The 22,832-nt window shown below is 38.5% G+C and overlaps 1 protein-coding gene across 1 annotated transcript in view; it reads left to right on the top strand.

The window, feature by feature from the left end:
• GUCY2C (guanylate cyclase 2C) overlaps nucleotides 1-22,832 on the top strand; it is a 715,850-nt gene that overhangs the window by 451,762 nt on the left and 241,256 nt on the right. The window contains 1 exon segment of the mRNA XM_040408779.1: nucleotides 5,897-5,963. Coding sequence (XP_040264713.1) covers nucleotides 5,897-5,963 — 67 coding nt within the window.

Consider the following 22,832-nt stretch of genomic DNA (forward strand, 5'->3'; position numbering starts at 1 on the left):
AACAGATGGGTTTTTTTCACCCCAGTAAGCAAAAAGCTGTATTTCTGGCCTAAATGTGACACTCACTTATGCACATCTAATCCCAGATGTGCACTATATGAAACAGATGGGGGTTTTTTTCACCCTAGTAAGCAAAAAGCTGTATTTCTGGCCTAAATGTGACACTCACTTATGCACGTCTAATCCTAGATGTGCACTATATGAAACAGATGGGGTTTTTTTCACCCTAGTAAGCAAAAAGCTGTATTTCTGGCCTAAATGTGACACTCATTTATGCATGTCTAATCCTAGATGTGCACTACATGAAACAGATGTTTTTTTTTCACCCCGGTATGCCCCAGTATGAGAAAACCGTATTTGTGGCCAGAATTTCACTGTCACTTATGCACGTCTAATCCCAGATATGCAGTATATCAGAGGGTTTTTTCATCCCAGTAAGCAAAAAGCTGTATTTCTGACCTAAATGTGACAATCACTTATGCACGTCTAATCCCAGATGTGCACTATATGAAACAGATGGTTTTTTTTCACCCCAGTATGAGAAAGCCGTATTTCTGGCCTAAATTTCACAGTCACTTATGCATGTCTAATCCCAAATGTGCAGTATATGAGAGTGTTTTTTTACCCCAGTAAGTAAAAAGCTGTATTTTTGGCGTAAATGTGACACTCTCTTATGCACGTCTAATCCTAGATGTGCACTATATGAAACAGATGTTTTTATTCTCACCCCAGTAAGCAAAAAGCTCTATTTCTGGCCTAAATGTGACACTCACTTATGCAAGTCTAATCCTAGATGTGCACTATATGAAACAGATGGGTTTTTTTTCACCCCAGTATGAGAAAGCCGTACTTGTGGCCTAAATTTCAGTCACTTATGCATGTCTAATCCCAAATGTGCAGTATATCAGAGTTTTTTTTTACCCCATTAAGTAAAAAGCTGTATTTTTGGCGTAAATGTGACACTGACTTATGCACGTCTAATCCTAGATGTGCACTATATGAAACAGATGTTTTTTTTTTCACCCCAGTATGAGAGAGCCATATTTGTGGCCTAAATTTCACAGTCACTTATGCACGTCTAATCCCAGATGTGCAGTATATCAGAGCGTTTTTTCACCCCAGTAAGCAAAAACCTGTATTTCTGGCCTAAATGTGACACTCATGCACGTCTAATCCTAGATGTGCACTATATGAAACAGATGGGTTTTTTTTCACCCCAGTATGCCCCAGTATGAGAAAGCCGTATTTGTGGCCAAAATTTCACAGTCACTTATGCATGTCTAATCCCATATGTGCAGTAAGTCAGAGGGTTTTTATAACCCCAGTAACCAAAAAGCCGTATTTCTGGCCTAAATGTGACACTCACTTATGCATGTCTAATCCCAGATGTGCAGTATATCAGAGGGTTTTTTCACCCCAGTAAGCAAAAAGCCATATTTGTGGCCTAAATTTCACAGTAACTTATGCACGTCTAATCCCAGATGTGCAGTATATCAGAGGGTTTTTTCACCCTAGTAAGCAAAAAGCTGTATTTCTGGCCTAAATGTGACACTCACTTATACACGTCTAGTCCTAGATGTGCACTATATGAAACAGATGGTTTTTTTTCACCCCAGTAACCAAATAGCTGTATTTATGGCCTAAATGTGACACTGACTTATGCATGTCTTATCCTAGATGTGCACTATATGAAACAGATGTGTTTTTTCACCCCAGTAAGCAAAAAGCTGTATTTTTGGCCTAAATGTGACACTCACTTATGCACGTCTAATTCCAAAAGAGCACTATATGAAACAGATGGGGGTTTTTTCACCCCAGTAAGCAAAAAGCTGTATTTCTGGCCTAAATGTGACACTCATGCACGTCTAATCCTAGATGTGCACTATATGAAACAGATGGTTTTTTTTCACCCCAGTATGAGAAAGCCGTATTTGTGGCCTAAATTTCACAGTCACTTATGCACGTCTAATCCCAGATGTGCAGTATATCAGAGCGTTTTTTTCACCCCAGTAAGCAAAAAGCTGTATTTTTGGCCTAAATGTGACACTCACTTATGCACGTCTAATTCCAGATGTGCACTATATGAAACAGATGGGTTTTTTTCACCCCAGTAAGCAAAAAGCTGTATTTCTGGCCTAAATGTGACACTCACTTATGCATGTCTAATCCCAGATGTGCAGTATATCAGAGGGTTTTTTCACCCCAGTAAGCAAAAAGCCATATTTGTGGCCTAAATTTCACAGTAACTTATGCACGTCTAATCCCAGATGTGCAGTATATCAGAGGGTTTTTTCACCCTAGTAAGCAAAAAGCTGTATTTCTGGCCTAAATGTGACACTCACTTATGCACGTCTAGTCCTAGATGTGCACTATATGAAACAGATGGTTTTTTTTCACCCCAGTAACCAAATAGCTGTATTTATGGCCTAAATGTGACACTGACTTATGCATGTCTAATTCCAGATGAGCACTATATGAAACAGATGGGGGTTTTTTCACCCCAGTAAGCAAAAAGCTGTATTTCTGGCCTAAATGTGACACTCATGCACGTCTAATCCTAGATGTGCACTATATGAAACAGATGGGTTTTTTTCACCCCAGTATGAGAAAGCCGTATTTGTGGCCTAAATTTCACAGTCACTTATGCACGTCTAATCCCAGATGTGCAGTATATCAGAGCGTTTTTTTCACCCCAGTAAGCAAAAACCTGTATTTCTGGCCTAAATGTGACACTCATGCACGTCTAATCCTAGATGTGCACTATATGAAACAGATGGGTTTTTTTTCACCCCAGTATGCCCCAGTATGAGAAAGCCGTATTTGTGGCCAAAATTTCACAGTCACTTATGCATGTCTAATCCCATATGTGCAGTATATCAGAGGGTTTTTATAACCCCAGTAACCAAAAAGCCGTATTTCTGGCCTAAATGTGACACTCACTTATGCATGTCTAATCCCAGATGTGCAGTATATCAGAGGGTTTTTTCACCCTAGTAAGCAAAAAGCTGTATTTCTGGCCTAAATGTGACACTCACTTATACACGTCTAGTCCTAGATGTGCATTATATGAAACAGATGGTTTTTTTTCACCCCAGTAACCAAATAGCTGTATTTATGGCCTAAATGTGACACTGACTTATGCATGTCTTATCCTAGATGTGCACTATATGAAACAGATGTGTTTTTTTCACCCCAGTAAGCAAAAAGCAGTATTTTTGGCCTAAATGTGACACTCACTTATGCACGTCTAATTCCAGATGAGCACTATATGAAACAGATGGGGGTTTTTTCACCCCAGTAAGCAAAAAGCTGTATTTCTGGCCTAAATGTGACACTCATGCACGTCTAATCCTAGATGTGCACTATATGAAACAGATGGTTTTTTTTCACCCCAGTATGAGAAAGCCGTATTTGTGGCCTAAATTTCACAGTCACTTATGCACGTCTAATCCCAGATGTGCAGTATATCAGAGCGTTTTTTTCACCCCAGTAAGCAAAAAGCTGTATTTTTGGCCTAAATGTGACACTCACTTATGCACGTCTAATTCCAGATGTGCACTATATGAAACAGATGGATTTTTTTCACCCCAGTAAGCAAAAAGCTGTATTTCTGGCCTAAATGTGACACTCACTTATGCATGTCTAATCCCAGATGTGCAGTATATCAGAGGGTTTTTTTTCACCCCAGTAAGCAAAAAGCCATATTTCTGGCCTAAATGTGACACTCACTTATGCATGTCTAATCCCAGATGTGCAGTATATCAGAGGGTTTTTTCACCCCAGTAAGCAAAAAGCCATATTTGTGGCCTAAATTTCACAGTAACTTATGCACGTCTAATCCCAGATGTGCAGTATATCAGAGGGTTTTTTCACCCTAGTAAGCAAAAAGCTGTATTTCTGGCCTAAATGTGACACTCACTTATGCACGTCTAGTCCTAGATGTGCACTATATGAAACAGATGGGTTTTTTTCACCCCAGTATGAGAAAGCCGTATTTGTGGCCTAAATTTCACAGTCACTTATGCACGTCTAATCCCAGATGTGCAGTATATCAGAGCGTTTTTTTCACCCCAGTAAGCAAAAAGCTGTATTTTTGGCCTAAATGTGACACTCACTTATGTACGTCTAATTCCAGATGTGCACTATATGAAACAGATGGTTTTTTTTCACCCCAGTAAGCAAAAAGCTGTATTTCTGGCCTAAATGTGACACTCACTTATGCACATCTAATCCTAGATGTGCACTATATGAAAAAATTATTTTTATTAACCCCAGTAAGCAAAAAGTTGCATTTCTGGACTTGCAGACATGCAGATATCCTGTGCTGGTGCACTATCATTGCATAAAATGGCTGCCGATTATGTATTGATATTGACAAACTGAAGTAAAAAAAAGTTTGTTTTCAGTAGTAGTTGGCTCAGGGCAGGATTAAAAAAATTGTGCACTGCACCCACAAAACACATTTGCTGTAGATCGCTGAGTAAAAAAGCAGTTCTTTATAAGATTTCTCCCTGATCTCTCCCTCACAGCAGCTGCAGCCTATCCCTACACTAATCCGAGCAGAGTGACGGGCGGCGCTACATGACTCCAGCTTAAATAGAGGCTGGGTCACATGCTGCAGTTGGCCAATCACAGCCATGCCAATAGTAGGCATGGCTGTGATGGCCTTTTGGGGCAAGTAGTATGACGCTTGTTGATTGGCTGCTGTGCAGCCTTTCAAAAAGCGCCAAGAAAGTGCCGAACACCGAACCCGAACTTTTACGTAAATGTTCGGGTCCGGGTGCCGAAAAACCTAAAGTTCGGTACGAACCCGAACTTTACAGTTCGGGTTCGCTCAAATTTAGTAGTAAGCGCTGTATTTTTTACTATTTTACATCAGAAAGGTCAGCTGATTATTACTTATCTTCTAAACACTCATTATAGCTCAATCCTTATCTTACTCATAAAAATGTGGCTGAAATAAGTGTTTTTGAGCTAGTTATTAAGTTAATTGTATTAGGCTAGTTCCACATTAGTGTTAGTGAGATCCGACAGGATGTTCCGACAGGGAACAGCCTGCTAGGTCTATCTGGATCAGGCATTTCCAGAAACTCTATGATGGCCATCTGACCGGTGGAGATCCGGCTGCAACCCAGCAAATATACTGAGAATCAGCTGGACTAACCACTGTGCTCATCTTTAACTTTATGCCTTTAACTATATGCCTTTTGCAGATCATTTTATCTTCAACTTGCTTACCTGTTAACAGTAACATTGACAGAATAGTTGAATATTTTTTAATAAAGACCAATTGAAAAAAATTTAAAATTCAATCATAAATATTGGTCCATGATGTGTACATAACCTTTAAAGGGAACCTGTCACCAGTTTTATGGTGTCCTAACTAAGAGCAACATAAATAAGTGACTGATTCTCTTAGCAAAATGCTGGGTCACTTTCTTTAATTGACCTAGTCAATCTGCCAACATCTTGTATTGAAAAGCTCCAGCTGATAATGATGAGTCGTGAATATTCATGAGCTCCTGACTCTTCCCGCCTACCTGCTGCTGATTGACTGTTTTTTTCCATATGAATCAGCAGCAGTTGGGCAGGGGAGTGGCTATAGCTCTGAATTAAATAAACGCTGGACTCAATGACATCACGCTGGACTCAAATCAGCTCATTAGCATGCGGCATGTGGCATCTTTGTGTGTATATTATGAGGTAACCATCTGTCACACCAGTAAGTGAATACATCTAAGGTACTTTTTAGTAGTTAATGATTGCATATAATTAGTTAGATTATAATCAAATATCCACATGACAGGTTCCCTTTAAGTTTAATACCAATATAGAAGAAGAAAGGCAATGCTATTAGAAATTGTGATTTGATGTAATTATTATTATTTTTTTTTAGATTGATGAAGATAAACGCCGTGAATCAATACCAAGACTCAGACGGGGAAAATATGACAAAAAGGTAAAAAATTTGAATGGAAAATCTTTTAAAATCTTTGTTTAGTCAACCGCTTTCCCTATTTGGGAGATTTAGATGTACTAAAGCCCTCTAGCAGAGAAGCTACAAAGAGAGGCTCATCTTATGGAGATGTCTCAATGAGCATAATTAAGTTTTAATTAAGGGATTAATTTACCCTAAAGCATTTTTATTGGAAATAGTAGTTTCACTATAAATATGCATTTACCAGTAACAGCTGGATAGATGGAGTCCCTTTAATGCTTAGTTCACATTTTGCATTTTTAGGCTTTTCTTTCATGCATTTTTGCTTTAAAATTGTGTCAGACATTGCAAAGTATAGCAACATTTAAAGTGTACGCTATTTTTTTTTTTTTTTTTAACGTGTAGGGACAATGATATTGAGGGGGGCAGTGCCTCCAAAAAGTTGTAAACTGTGACATATGCTGCTGTTGTGCAAAATTGTGTGATTTTTTTTTTTTTTTTTGGGGGGGGGGGGATGTTTACCCACTGCTGAGTGAGTGGTGAGAGACCAGAGCCGGCAGTTTGCCAAATGTATTATAATTCGCCCCAGGAAACTGGTCTAGATTATAGTGGAAATCTACACCAACTCCCTTGCTGGTCTAGATCTCTGCTTTGTTCCACTGACCTGCCAAGCTGTTGGAACCGCAGTAGGCAGGAATACACAGACAGCGAATCCTAACTGGAACCCCGCCCGCTTTCATTGCCTACTTGCAGTGCACACCCTAGGCGGCAAGTTCGCAACTACTCAACGTCCCTGTTCTTGCTAAAGTCCCTACACAATTATATATTTAAAGAAAAAAATGACAGTTATGCTTTAAAATGTACCAATCAGCAAAATGTTCTTTTTCTATGTTTTTGTACAACTCTTTCTAGAATTAAACTACTCACAAAAAGTTAGGAATATTTCGCTTTTAGGTGAAATTTATGGAAAACTTAAAAAGTTCTCGCTACAGTAATATTATATCATGAAAGTAGGGCATTTAAGTAGAAACATGCAAGGGTGATTTCCTCACCTCAATAAAATGTATTGAAACAAAAGCAAACCCGAACTGTAAAGTTCGTGTTCGTACTGAACTTTAGGATTTTTGGACCCCGGACCCGAACCAGAACTTTTCAGTAAAAGTTTGGGTTCGGGTTCGGTGTCCGGAGATTTATTGGCGCTTTTTGAAAGGCTGCAGAGCAGCCAATCAACAAGCGTTGAACTCGTGTGCCCTTAGAAGCCATCACAGCCATGCCTACTAATGGCATGGCTGTGATTGGCCAGTGCAGCATCTGACCCAGCCTCTATATAAGCTGAAATCACATTGCGCTGCACGTCACTCTGCTCTTATTAGTGTAGGAATAGGATGCTACTGCTGTGAGGGAGAGAATAGGAAAGAATCTTTTATCAGAAGTGCTTGTTAACTCAGCGATCTACAGCGATTTTTTTTTGTGGGTGCAGTGTACAATTTTTTTACCCTGCCCTGAGCCCAGTGACACAGAAAAATAACTTTTATCCGTCTGTTAGTTAGGTGTGCGTCGGCAGCCATTTTATGCAAGTTCAGTGCACCAGCACAGCATATGTGCATTTGTGACAGTTAAAGAGGACCTTTCACCATAATAAAACCTCTAAACTAACTATACAGACGCGTAGAGCGGCGCCCAGGGATCCCCCTGCACTTACTGTTATCCCCGGGCGCCGCTCCGTTCTCCGGTTATAGCCTCCGGTATCTTCATAGTTAGGCTCCACCCAGGGGAACCTGCCGGCGTCTCATTCTTCCATGCTGTAGCGCTGGCCAATCGCAGCGCTCAGCTCATAGCCTGAGGAAAAAAAAAACTCTCAGGCTATGAGCTGAGCGCTGCGATTGGCCAGCGCTACAGCATAGGAGAAAGAGACGGCGTCAGGTTCCCCTGGGTGGAGCCTAACTATGAAGATACCGGAGGCTATACCGGGAGAACGGAGCGGCACCCAGGTATAACAGTAAGTGCAGGGGAATCCCTGGGCGCCGCTCTACACGTCTGTATAGTTAGTTTAGAGGTTTTATTATGGTGAAAGGTCCTCTTTAAGTACAAGCTTGAAATACTGAAATTATATTCAGGGTTTTAAAAAACCACCCATTTTTAACAAGACCCTACATCTGGGTCATTTTCTGCATTTGTCAAAGTGAAATCCAAGCTTAAAATACTGCAATAATAATAATCTGGGTTTAAAAAAACACCCGTTCTTGGCAATACCCTACATCTGGGGCCTTTTCTGCATTTGTCACTGTGAAATACAAGCTTAAAATACTGCAATAATATTCTGGGTTTAAAATAAACACCCATTTTTGGCAATACCTTACATCTGGGGCCTTTGCTGCATTTGTCACTGTGAAATACAAGCTTGAAATACTGAAATAATAATCTGGGTTTATAAAAATACCCATTTTTTGCAAAACCCTACATCTGGGTCCTTTGCTGCATTTGTTACTGTGAAATACAAGCTTGAAATACTGCAATAATATTCTGAATTTAAAAAAACACCCATTTTTTGCAATACCCTCTATCTGGGTCCTTTGCTGCATTTGTCACTGTGAAATACAAGAGTTAGATAGTGCTGTTATATTCTGGGTTTAAAAAAACACAATTATTTTGCAATGCATTACATCTGGTGCTTTTTCTGCATTTGTCACAAGCTTGAAATACTGCAATTATATTCTGGGTTTAAAAAAAAACATCCATTTTCTGCAATAACCTACATCTGGAACGTTAGCTACATTTGTCACAGTGAAATACAAGCTTGAAATACGGCAATTATATTCTGGTTTTAAAAAAACACCCATTTTTTGCAGTACCCTACATCTGGGGCCTTTGCTGCATTTATCACTGTGAAATCCAAGCTTGAAATACTGCAATAATATTCTGGGTTTAAATAAACACCCATTTTTGGCAATACCCTATATCTGGGTCCTTTGCTGCATTTGTTACTGTGAATTACAAGCTTGAAATACTGCAATAATATTCTGAATTTAAAAAAGCACCCATTTTTTGCAATACCCTACATCTGGGTCCTTTGCTGCATTTGTCACTGTGAAATACAAGAGGTAGATAGTGCTGTTATATTCTGGGTTTGAAAAAACACCCATTTTTTTGCAATACCCTACATCTGGTGCCTATGCTGCATTTGTCACAAGCTTGAAATACTGCAATTATATTCTGGTTTTAAAAAAACACCCATTTTTTGCAATACCCTACATGTCGGGCCTTTGCTGCATTTGTCACAGTAAAATTCAAGCGTTAAATAGTGCTGTTATATTCTGGTATTAAAAAAACACCCATTTTGGGCAAGTTAATAAATTTGCGGCCTATGCTGTGTTTGTCACTGAAATACAAGCGTTAGATAGTGCTGTTATATTCTGTTTAAAAAAAAACACTCATTTTGGGCAAGATACTAAATTTGCAGCCTTTGCTGCATTTGTCACAGTAAAATAGAAGCTTGAAATACTGCAATTATATTCTGGGTTTAAAAAAAATACCCATTTTTTGCAATAATCTACATATGGTGCCTTTGCTGCATTTGTCAATGTGAAATACACGCTTTTAATACTGCAATAATATTCTGTTATTTTAAAAAAACACCCATTTTTGGCAATACCCTACATCTGGGGCCTTTGCTGCATTTGTCACTGTGAAATACAAGAGTTAGATAGTGCTGTTATATTCTGGGTTTAAAAAAACACAAATTTTTTGCAATACCCTACATCTGGTGCCTTTGCTGCATTTGTCACAAGCTTGAAATACTGCAATTATATTCTGGGTTTAAAAAAAACATCCATTTTTTGCAATAACCTACATCTGGGGCCTTAGCTACATTTGTCACAGTGAAATACAAGCTTGAAATACTGCAATTATATTCTGGTTTTAAAAAAAAACACCCATTTTTTGCAGTACACTACATCTGGGTCCTTTGCTGCTTTTTGTCACAGTGAAATACAAGTTTGAAATACTGCAATAATAATCTGGGATTAAAAAAACACCAATTTTTGTCAATACCTTACATCTGTGGCCTTTGCTGCATTTGTCACTGTGAAAACCAAGCTTGAAATACTGCAATAAAATTCTGGGTTAAAAAAACACACCCATTTTTGGTAATACCCTATATCTGGGACCTTTGCTGCATTTGTTACTGTGAAATACAAAAATTAGATAGTGCTGTTATATTCTGGGTTTAAAAAAACACCAATGTTTTGCAATACCCTACATCTGATGCCTTTGTGGCATTTGTAACAAGCTTGAAATACTGAAATTATATTCTGGTTTTAAAAAAACACACATTTTTTGCAATACCCTATATCTGGTGCCTTTGCTGCATTTGTCACAAGCTTGAAATACTGCAATTATATTTTCTTGTTTTAAAAAAACACCCATTTTTGGCAATACCCTACATGTGGGGCCTTTGCTGCATTTGTCACAGTGAAATACAAGAGTTAGATAGTGCTGTTATATTCTGGTATTAAAAAAACACCCATTTTGGGCAAGATAATAAACTTGCGTCCTTTGCTGCATTTGTCACAGAGAAATAGAAGCGTTAGATACTGCTGTTATATTCTGTCATAAAAAAAACACTAGTTTTGGGCAAGTTAATAAATTTGCCGCCTTTGCTGTTTTTGTCACTGAAATACAAACGTTAGAGAGTGCTGTTATATTCTGTTACAAAAAAAACACTCATTTTGGGCAACATACTAAATTTGCGGCCTTTGCTGCATTTGTCACAATGAAATACAAGCTTGAAATACTGAAATTATATTCTGGTTTTAAAAAAACACCCATTTTTTTTGCAATAACCTATATCTGATGCCTTTGCTGCATTTGTCACAGTGAAATACAAGCTTGAAATACTGAAATTATATTCTGGGTTTAAAAAAACACAAATTGTTTGCAATAACCTACATCTGGTGCCTTTGCTGCATTTGTCACAGTGAAATACAAGCGTTAAATAGTGCTGTTATATTCTGGTATTAAAAAAAACACCAATTTTGGGCAAGTTAATAAATTTGCAGCCTTTGCTGTATTTGTCACTGAAATACAAGCGTTAGATAATGCTGTTATATTCTGTTAAAAAAAAAAAACACCCATTTTGGGCAAGATACTAAATTTGTGCCTTTGCTGCATTTGTCACAGTAAAATACAAGCTTGAAATACTGCAATTATATTCTGGGTTTAAAAAAAATACCCATTTTTTGCAATAACCTACATATGGTGCCTTTGCTGAGTTTGTCAATGTGAAATACAAGCTTTTAATACTGCAATAATATTCTGTTATTAAAAAAAACACCCATTTTTGGCAATACCTTACATCTGGGGCCTTTGCTGCATTTGTCACTGTGAAATCCAAGCTTGAAATACTGCAATAATATTCTGGGTTTAAAAAAAAAACACCCATTTTGGGGAAGATACTAAATTTGCGGCCTTTGCTGCATTTGTCACAATGAAATACAAGCTTGAAATACTGAAATTATATTCTGGTTTTAAAAAAACACCCATTTTTTTTGCAATAACCTATATCTGATGCTTTTGCTGCAGTTGTCACAGTGAAATACAAGCTTGAAATACTGAAATTATATTCTGAGTTTAAAAAAACACAAATTGTTTGCAATAACCTACATCTGGTGCCTTTGCTGCATTTGTCACAGTGAAATACAAGCTTGAAATACTGCAATTATATTCTGGGTTTAATAAAACACCCATTTTTTGCAATATCCTACATTTATGTCCTTAGCTGCATTTGTCAATGTGAAATACAATAGGTAGATAGTGCTGTTATATTCTGGTGTTTGAAAAAACACCAATTTTTTGCAATATTAAGTAAGATGTCGCACTAAGAACACTCAAACGACACCAGGTGCTCCTGTAAATTGAGGCCACTCACTCAATATAGAAAAGCATATACGTATATAGGTGAACAGGGCACTCAAGGATAGCTGCGACCGTGTATTTTAAGCAAAGATGAGCTTTATTGATAATATAAATATATTTTATGCATAAAACAATCAAGAATGCAGTAGAATAAATAGGTTATTAACAAATAAATATAATGAATATTCGACAGAGCAAAGGCTATTATTCGATTAATCAACAAATATTCAATAGTCCAATATTGTAAATCTTGGATCCAATGATTGTGAACATCCAAAGACTTGTTTGCAATAAGTCTATTCGTTTTTTACTTTCATATTGAGACAACAGTCATATGCTTTGCAGTTATTCAAATAGTCGCGGCGGCGTCCCGCCAAAGCGACGTGAATGGCAGCAACTCACTGCTGAAAAGCTTGCAAGCGAATTAAGTCCATTACCTTTGTATCGACCAAGTGTTCGTCCGAAATGATCACAAGAGCCTTCAAGTGTACTTACTCCCAGGATCTGCCTTTAGATATTTGTAGCAGTATTCAATCAGGAGATTAAAGCCGGCTCTCTGTTCGGTTATGGTCGATTTAATGGTAAGGTAGGTTTTTCAGTACAAAGATGGGGTGTAGCACCAGACGCGTTTCGGGGTCCAACCCCTTCCTCAGTGGTATGCTTCACCCCATCCATAACCCCTCTTTTATACTGGATGTTACTTGTTTAACTTGGTCTCAATCCAATCTTCATTTCCTGTCTGTCGGTACTCAGGTGTTCCACATTGTATCACAATCACAAAGAGAGATGTCATATGTGGAAACTAAAAAATACTTTTGCTGACTTTTGCAATACATCATATTCCTGCAATTTCACACAGTTATATACTTTGAATTTCTACATCCATTGATGCAAAAAACGCATCTGGACACCATGCGTTTTTGATGCGGTTTCCATGCGTTTTTCGCATTTTCACTTAAATAAAGGTACATATTGCCCATCAACAATATATATTAATTTTAAAACATTAAGAACAATATCAAATACCATTTCTGTCTGTGATACTCTGGTATTCCACATTATATCGCAATCACAAAAAGAAATGTCATATGTAGAAACTACAAAATAAAATATCATATGTGGAAACTAAAAAATGCTTTTGCTGGCTTTTGCAATTCATCACATTTCTGCAATTTCACCCAGTTATATACTTTAAATTTCTGCATCTATTGATGCAAAAAACGCATATGGACACCATGCGTTTTTGATGCGGTTTCCATGCTTTTTTTTTTTTTTTGCATTTTCACTTAAATAAAGGCACATATTGCCCATCCACAATATATATTAGTTTTAAAACATTAAGAACAATATCAAATACCACTAAAAGTCTCTATTACAACTTTAAAAGGGAAATATAGACAGGATTATAATCTACCAAATGACTCCTAAATAAATATGTTAAAATGCACAAATTCTATAAAACTGTCAATATAGACATAAAAGATATAAAAATGGTTCATGTTAATACGAGGAAAAGAAATGGAAAAGAAAATTAAAAAGTTACATTTTATACCTAAAAATGGGCAAAATTTAATCACTAATGAAAACACAAATATAGACACTGTAAACATAGGGACAATATTAGAGGAATCACAGGATGTGGTGAGTAGAGAAAGGCCACATAATTTGAATAAATACACAATACCAACACACAATCGGTTTGAAGCACTTGAAGAGAGGCAGGTTTTTTTAGACAGGACCCCACCACACCACAGGACACGGACAAGACACATACCACAACAAGAAGAATCACAAATACACAATACCAATCACCAGGGGGACCATCAATACAATTTGAGGAACAGGCCTCAAACATTTCATATACCATATCACCAACAAGTAGACAAATCACAACGCCATCACGTCCCTCATCAGGAACACTACACTGCACAGCAGAATCACTATCAACAACCTTATTACCCAAAAAGGATAAAATCGTACGAGGGAGACAGACCAAAATACGGAGAGGAGGAAGGAAGAAAAAGGGGGCACCGCAGATAAATCAAGACCCAATAGAAAATGATTCTATTATTAATTTGAGTTCTACAACCCTCACAGAATCTCAAAAACAACTATTGAATAAGGGTCTGAAATTTGCCCCCACAATCACCCTTAATAAATTTGATACGTTTATAGGGGTGGAGAAGTTTATAAGGCGTTTGTGCCTTAAAAAGTATTTCCTTAAAAATCCAGTTACAAGAGATATCGATAATGGTGACCAATATGTACATACAACTTGTAAAAATAGATCCAAGAAATACCCAAGAAACTAGATCAGTCACGAAATGGCAAGTTTTAAAAAATGCGTAGAAAGCGATATACGGAAAATAAAGAATAGCACCAAATATAGACGGAATAATTTGACAAATGATGAAATAAAAGCTCTAAAAACTTTACAGAAAGAGGAAAATATAGTAATACGTCCAGCGGATAAGGGAGGATCCATTGTGATCCAGGACATTCAGAAATACAACACAGAATGTCTAAGACAGTTACAGGATACAAATACATACTGTAGACTGCCAAGTGACCCTACTAACCAATTTTATTTAGAACTTTTAGCATTTTGTAATAGAGGTTATAAGAAAGGACTTTTAACAGATGAGAAACACAAATTTTTATTGAATAAAACTCCGCGTATACCTATGTTTTATTGTGTACCAAAAGTACACAAGGACCAAGAAAATCCTCCAGGCCGACCTATAGTGTCAGGAATAGGATCCCTTACGTCAAATTTATCTCAGTATATAGATCAAATGTTGCAGCCCAGGGTTCAAAAAACAGAGTCATATACAAAAGACACCACACAAATTATTCAAATAGTGGAGAAATTGAAATTTAAGGACACCTGGATTATGGGATCCTTGGATATACAATCTCTATATACAATAATAGAGCATGATAAGGGCAAACAGGCTGTTAGGTCCCAACTTACATTGGAAGGTAGACTAGGAGTGGAACAAATTGAGTTTATAATTGAAGGGATAGACTTCATTTTAAATCACAACTATTTTAATTTTGAGGGGAATTTTTACTTACAAACACAGGGGACTGCCATGGGCACCAGGTTCGCCCCCAGCTATGCCAATTTGTTTATGGCAGAGTGGGAACGGCAGATCATACAGCCCAAGCTGGGGACGGACCTGGTGCTCTGGCAACGCTATATCGATGACATCCTGTTTGTTTGGCAAAGTGGTAATGAGAGTCTACAATCATTTTTGAAAGATATTAATTCTAATGATAGAAACCTCAAATTCACAGGGGTAACAAGCCAGGAAAAAGTAGAATACCTGGACTTGAATATTAGTATTGTGAATCAAGATATAGTATGCAGTACTTTCATTAAACCTACCGCCAAAAACAGTTACATCTTATTTAACAGTTGTCACCTGCCTAGCTGGTTATCAAATATCCCACAAGGACAATTCCGAAGAATTAAGAGGAATTGCACATTGGAAACCCAATATAAGTTGGAGGTTGACGAGATGAGAGATACATTTTTGAAGAAGAACTACCCCACAGGAATTTTGGATAAAGCATTGGAGCAAGTTAACAATATGGATAGGAAATCCTTTTTTGGGGAGAAGACACAATCTGTGGACCCTCCCCAAGAAATATTACGTTTAATCTTGCCCTTTAGTGACGATTATAAAAAAATACGCCAAATTGTGACCAAACATTGGCATTTGTTACAAAAGGACAAGATTATAGGAACCTTAATGCCGGTAAATCCAAAAATCACCTTTACAAAGGCACCTAATTTAAGTATAAAAGTGGCCCCTACGGTGAAAAAACAATTAAATAGGGAATCCACCATTTCAAGTTGGATAGGTCTACAGGGCTTCTTCAGGTGTGGTACCTGTAGGAACTGCAAACTAACATCTTTCCAAAAAAGAACCAACGAATTGGTGTCCATTAATAACAATCATCGTCATCTAATAAAGGATTGTCTAACGTGCAATTCAGAGAATGTTATTTACGCTATGGAATGCCCGTGTAAATTATTATACATAGGCAGAACTAAAAGATCTTTAAAAAAACGTATTTCGGAGCATATAAATAATATACGGAAGGGATTTGAGAACCATTCGCTATCATACCACTTTAAAATTACACATAATCAGGATCCCTCAGGCTTGAGGTTTTTAGCCATTGATAAAGTGGAGAAAGAATGGAGAGGTGGCAACCATATTGAAAGGATGTCGAGACTTGAAACCAAGCGAATCTTTGAATTCGATACTCTGATACCAAGAGGACTTAATGCAGAGTTTGAACTCTTTGGATTCTTATAAGTAATTGGTGGGCGCCGACGTTTCGACGTTTAACTGACTGTTTATACTACAGTCGGTTTTTCCTCTAGACGTGGGCGCCCCCCATAATACATCCCTCGTATTAACATGAACCATTTTTATATCTTTTATGTCTATATTGACAGTTTTATAGAATTTGTGCATTTTAACATATTTATTTAGGAGTCATTTGGTAGATTATAATCCTGTCTATATTTCCCTTTTAAAGTTGTAATAGAGACTTTTAGTGGTATTTGATATTGTTCTTAATGTTTTAAAACTAATATATATTGTGGATGGGCAATATGTGCCTTTATTTAAGTGAAAATGCAAAAAAAAAAAAAAAGCATGGAAACCGCATCAAAAACGCATGGTGTCCATATGCGTTTTTTGCATCAATAGATGCAGAAATTTAAAGCCAGCAAAAGCATTTTTTAGTTTCCACATATGATATTTTATTTTGTAGTTTCTACATATGACATTTCTTTTTGTGATTGCGATATAATGTGGAATACCAGAGTATCACAGACAGAAATGGTATTTGATATTGTTCTTAATGTTTTAAAATTAATATATATTGTTGATGGGCAATATGTACCTTTATTTAAGTGAAAATGCGAAAAACGCATGGAAACCGCATCAAAAACGCATGGTGTCCAGATGCGTTTTTTGCATCAATGGATGTAGAAATTCAAAGTATATAACTGTGTGAAATTGCAGGAATATGATGTATTGCAAAAGTCAGCAAAAGTATTTTTTAGTTTCCACATATGACATCTCTCTTTGTGATTGTGATACAATGTGGAACACCTGAGTACCGACAGACAGGAAATGAAGATTGGATTGAGACCAAGTTAAACAAGTAACATCCAGTATAAAAGAGGGGTTATGGATGGGGTGAAGCATACCACTGAGGAAGGGGTTGGACCCCGAAACGCGTCTGGTGCTACACCCCATCTTTGTACTGAAAAACCTACCTTACCATTAAATCGACCATAACCGAACAGAGAGCCGGCTTTAATCTCCTGATTGAATACTGCTACAAATATCTAAAGGCAGATCCTGGGAGTAAGTACACTTGAAGGCTCTTGTGATCATTTCGGACGAACACTTGGTCGATACAAAGGTAATGGACTTAATTCGCTTGCAAGCTTTTCAGCAGTGAGTTGCTGCCATTCACGTCGCTTTGGCGGGACGCCGCCGCGACTATTTGAATAACTGCAAAGCATATGACTGTTGTCTCAATATGAAAGTAAAAAACGAATAGACTTATTGCAAACAAGTCTTTGGATGTTCACAATCATTGGATCCAAGATTTACAATATTGGACTATTGAATATTTGTTGATTAATCGAATAATAGCCTTTGCTCTGTCGAATATTCATTATATTTATTTGTTAATAACCTATTTATTCTACTGCATTCTTGATTGTTTTATGCATCAAATATATTTATATTATCAATAAAGCTCATCTTTGCTTAAAATACACGGTCGCAGCTATCCTTGAGTGCCCTGTTCACCTATATACGTATATAATTTTTTGCAATACCCTACATGTGGGGCCTTTGCTGCATTTGTCACAGTAAAATTCAAGCGTTAAATAGTGCTGTTATATTCTGGTATTAAAAAAACTCAAATTTTGGGCAAGTTAATAAATTTGCAGCCTTTGCTGTGTTTGTCACTGAAATACAAGCGTTAGATAGTGCTGTTATATTCTGTTAAAAAAAAAACACCCATTCTGGGCAAGATACTAAATTTGTGCCTTTTCTGCATTTGTCACAGTAAAATACAAGCTCGAAATACTGCAATTATATTCTGGGTTTAAAAAAAATACCCATTTTTTGCAATAACCTACATATGGTGCCTTTGCTGAGTTTGTCAATGTGAAATACAAGCTTTTAATACTGCAATAATATTCTGTTATTAAAAAAAACACCCATTTTTGGCAATACCTTACATCTGGGGCCTTTGCTGCATTTGTCACTGTGAAATCCAAGCTTGAAATACTGCAATAATATTCTGGGTTTAAAAAAAAACACCCATTTTTGGCAATACTCTATATCTGGGTCCTTTGCTGCATTTGTTACAGTGAAATACAACAATTAGATAGTGCTGTTATATTCTGGGTTTAAAAAAACACCAATGTTTTGCAATACCCTACATCTGATGCCTTTGCTGCATTTGTAACAAGCTTGAAATACTGAAATTATATTCTGGTTTTAAAAAAAAACACCCATTTTTTGCAATATCCTACATCTGGGGCCTTTGCTGCATTTGTCACAGTAAAGTAAAAGCTTGAAATACTGCAATTATATTCTGGGTTTTAACCACCTCAGCTCCCCTAGCTTAAACTCCCTTAATGACCAGACCACTTTTTACACTTCTGCACTACACTACTTTCACTGTTTATTGCTCGGTCATGCAACTTACCACCCAAATTAATTTTACCTCCTTTTCTTCTCACTAATAGAGCTTTCATTTGGTGGTATTTCATTGCTGCTGACATTTTTAATTTTTTTGTTATTAATCAAAATTTAACGAAATTTTTGCAAAAAAATGAAATTTTTCACTTTCAGTTGTAAAATTTTTCAAAAAAAACGACATCCATATATAAATTTTTCTCTAAATTTATTGTTCTACATGTCTTTGATAAAAAAAAATGTTTGGGTAAAAAAAAAATGGTTTGGGTAAAAGTTATAGCGTTTGCAAACTATGGTACAAAAATGTGAATTTCCGCTTTTTGAAGCAGCTCTGACTTTCTGAGCACCTGTCATGTTTCCTGAGGTTCTACAATGGCCAGACAGTACAAACACCCCACAAATGACCCCATTTCGGAAAGTAGACACCCTAAGGTATTCGCTGATGGGCATAGTGAGTTCATAGAACTTTTTATTTTTTGTCACAAGTTAGCGGAAAATGATGGTTTTTTATTTTATATTTTTTTTCCTTACAAAGTCTCATATTCCACTAACTTGTGACAAAAAATAAAAACTTCCATGAACTCACGATGCCCATCACGAAATACTTTGGAGTGTCTTCTTTCCAAAATGGGGTCACTTGTGGGGTAGTTATACTGCCCTGGCATTCTAGGGGCTCTAATGTGTGGTAAGTAGTTTGAAATCAAAATGTGTAAAAAATGACCTGTGAAATCCTAAAGGTGCTCTTTGGAATGTGGGCCCCTTTGCCCACCTAGGCTGCAAAAAAGTGTCACACATCTGGTATCGCCGTACTCAGGAGAAGTTGGGCAATGTGTTTTGGGGTGTCATTTTACATATACCCATGCTGGGTGAGATAAATATCTCAGCAAAAGACAACTTTTCCCATTTTTTTTATCCAAAGTTGGCATTTGACCGAGATATTTCTCTCACCCAGCATGGGTATATGTAAAATGACACCCCAAAACACATTGCCCAACTTCTCCTGAGTACGGCGATACCACATGTGTGACACTTTTTTGCAGCCTAGGTGGGCAAAGGGGCCCACATTCCAAAGAGCACCTTTAGGATTTCACAGGTCATTTTTTACACATTTTGATTTCAAACTACTTACCACACATTAGGGCCCCTAGAATGCCAGGACAGTATAACTACCCCACAAGTAACCCCATTTTGGAAAGAAGACACCCCAAGGTATTTCGTGATGGGCATAGTGAGTTCATGGAAGTTTTTATTTTTTGTCACAAGTTAGTGGAATATGAGACTTTGTAAGAAAAAAGAAAAAATAAAAATCATCATATTCCGCTAACTTGTGACAAAAAATAAAAAATTCTAGGAACTCGCCATGCCCCTCACGGAATACCTTGGGGTGTCTTCTTTCCAAAATGGGGTCACTTGTGGGGTAGTTATACTGACCTGGCAATTTAGGGGCCCTAATGTGTGGGAAGTATTTTGAAATCAAAATGTGTAAAAAATGACCTGTGAAATCCTAAAGGTGCTCTTTGGAATGTGGGCCCCTTTGCCCACCTAGGCTGCAGGAAAGTGTCACACATCTGGTATCGCCGTACTCAGGAGAAGTTGGGCAATGTGTTTTGGGGTGTCATTTTACATATACCCATGCTGGGTGAGATAAATATCTCAGCAAAAGACAACTTTTCCCATTTTTTTATACAAAGTTGGCATTTGACCGAGATATTTCTCTCACCCAGCATGGGTATATGTAAAATGACACCCCAAAACACATTGCCCAACTTCTCCTGAGTACAGCGATACCACATGTGTGACACTTTTTTGCAGCCTAGATGCGCAAAGGGGCCCAGATTCCTTTTATGAGGGCATTTTTAGACATTTGGATCCCAGACTTCTTCTGACGCTTTAGGGCCCCTAAAATGCCAGGGCAGTATAAATACCCCACATGTGACCCGATTTTGGAAAGACACCCCAAGGTATTCAATGAGGGGCATGGCGAGTTCATATAATATTTTTTTTTTTTGGCACAAGTTAGCGGAAATTATTATTATTTTTTTTCTCAAAGTCTCCCTTTCCGCTAACTTGGGACAAAAATTTCAATCTTTCATGGACTCAATATGCCCCTCACGAAATACCTTGGGGTGTCTTCTTTCCGAAATGGGGTCACATGTGGGGTATTTATACTGCCCTGGCATTTTAGGGGCCCTAAAGCGTGAGAAGAAGTCTGGAATATAAATGTCAAAATTATTTTTACGCATTTGGGTTCCGTGAGGGGTATGGTGAGTTCATGTGAGATTTAATTTTTTGACACAAGTTAGTGGAATATGAGACTTTGTAAGAAAAAAAAAAAAAAACAATTTCCGCCAAAAAAATGTCTGAAAGGAGCCTTACAGGGTGATCAATGACAGGGGGTGATCAGGGAGTGTATATGGGGTTATCACCCCCCTGTCATTGATCACCCCCATGTAAGGCTCCATTCAAACGTCCGTATGTGTTTTGCGGATCCGATCCATGTATCCGTGGATCTGTAAAAAACATATGGACGTCTGAATGGAACCTTACAGGGGGGTGATCAATGACAGGGGGGTGATCAATGACAGGGGGGTGATCAGGGAGTCTATATGGGGTGATCACCCCCCTGTCATTGATCACCCCCCTGTAAGGCTCCATTCAGACGTCCGTATGTGTTTTGCGGATCCGATCCATGTATCCGTGGATCTGTAAAAAACATATGGATGTCTGAATGGAGCCTTACAGGGGGTGATCAATGACAGGGGGGTGATCAATGACAGGGGGGTGATCAGGGAGTCTATATGGGGTGATCACCCCCCTGTCATTGATCACCCCCCTGTAAGGCACCATTCAGATGTCCGTATGTGTTTTGCGGATCCGATCCATGTATCCGTGGATCTGTAAAAAACATACGGACATCTGAATGGAGCCTTACAGGGGGGTGATCAATGACAGGGGGGTGATTAATGACAGGGGGGTGATCAGGGAGTCTATATGGGGTGATCACCTCCCTGTCATTGATCACCCCCCTGTAAGGCTCCATTCAGACGTCCGTATGTGTTTTGCGGATCCGATCCATGTATCCGTGGATCTGTAAAAAACATACGGACGTCTGAATGGAGCCTTACAGGGGGGTGATCAATGACAGGGGGGTGATCAATGACAGGGGGGTGATCAGGGAGTCTATATGGGTGATCACCCCCGTCATTGATCACCCCCCTGTAAGGCTCCATTCAGACGTCCGTATGTGTTTTGCGGATCCGATCCATGTATCCGTGGATCCGTAAAAAACATACGGACGTCTGAATGGAGCCTTACAGGGGGGTGATCAATGACAGGGGGGTGATCAGGGAGTCTATATGGGGTGATCACCCCCCTGTAAGGCTCCATTCAGACGTCCGTATGTGTTTTGCGGATCCGATTCATGCATCCGTGGATCCGTAAAAAACTTCTTGACGTCTGAATGGAGCCTTACAGGGGGGTGATCAATGACAGGGGGTGATCAGGGAGTCTATATGGGGTGATCACCCCCCTGTAAGGCTCCATTCAGACGTCCGTATGTGTTTTGCGGATCCGATCCATGTATCCGTGGATCCTTAAAAAAGCATACGGATGTCTGAATGGAGCCTTACAAGGGGGGTGATCAATGACAGGGGGGTGATCAGTGACAGGGGGGTGATCAGGGAGTCTATATGGGGTGATCAGGGGTGATCAGGGGTTAATTAGTGTAGTGGTGTTTGGTGCTACTTATTACTGAGCTGCCTGTGTCCTCTGGTGGTCGATCCAAGCAAAAGGGACCACCAGAGGACCAGGTAGCAGGTATATTAGACGCTGTTATCAAAACAGCGTCTAATATACCTTTTAGGGGTTAAAAAAATCGCATCTCCAGCCTGCCAGCGAACGATCGCGGCTGGCAGGCTGCAGATCCACTGCCTTACCTTCCGATCCTGTGAATGCGCGCGCCTGTGTGCGCGCGTTCACAGGAAATCTCGCGTCTCGCGGGATGACGCGTATATGCGTGACTGTGCCTGGGGCTGCCGCCTCCGGGACGCGATCCTGCGTTAGGCGGTCCGGAGGCGGTTAAAAAAAGCACCCATTTTTTGCAATACTCTGGGGCCTTTGCTGCATTTCTGACAGTCCAATACAAGCGTGATATACCGCTGTTATATTAAATTTCTGGCATTTAAAAAACACCCATTTTTGGCAAGATAATACATTTGTGTCTTTTGTTGCAT

Source organism: Bufo bufo, chromosome 9, assembly GCF_905171765.1.
Source record: "Bufo bufo chromosome 9, aBufBuf1.1, whole genome shotgun sequence".
Taxonomy (NCBI): Eukaryota; Metazoa; Chordata; class Amphibia; order Anura; family Bufonidae; genus Bufo; species Bufo bufo.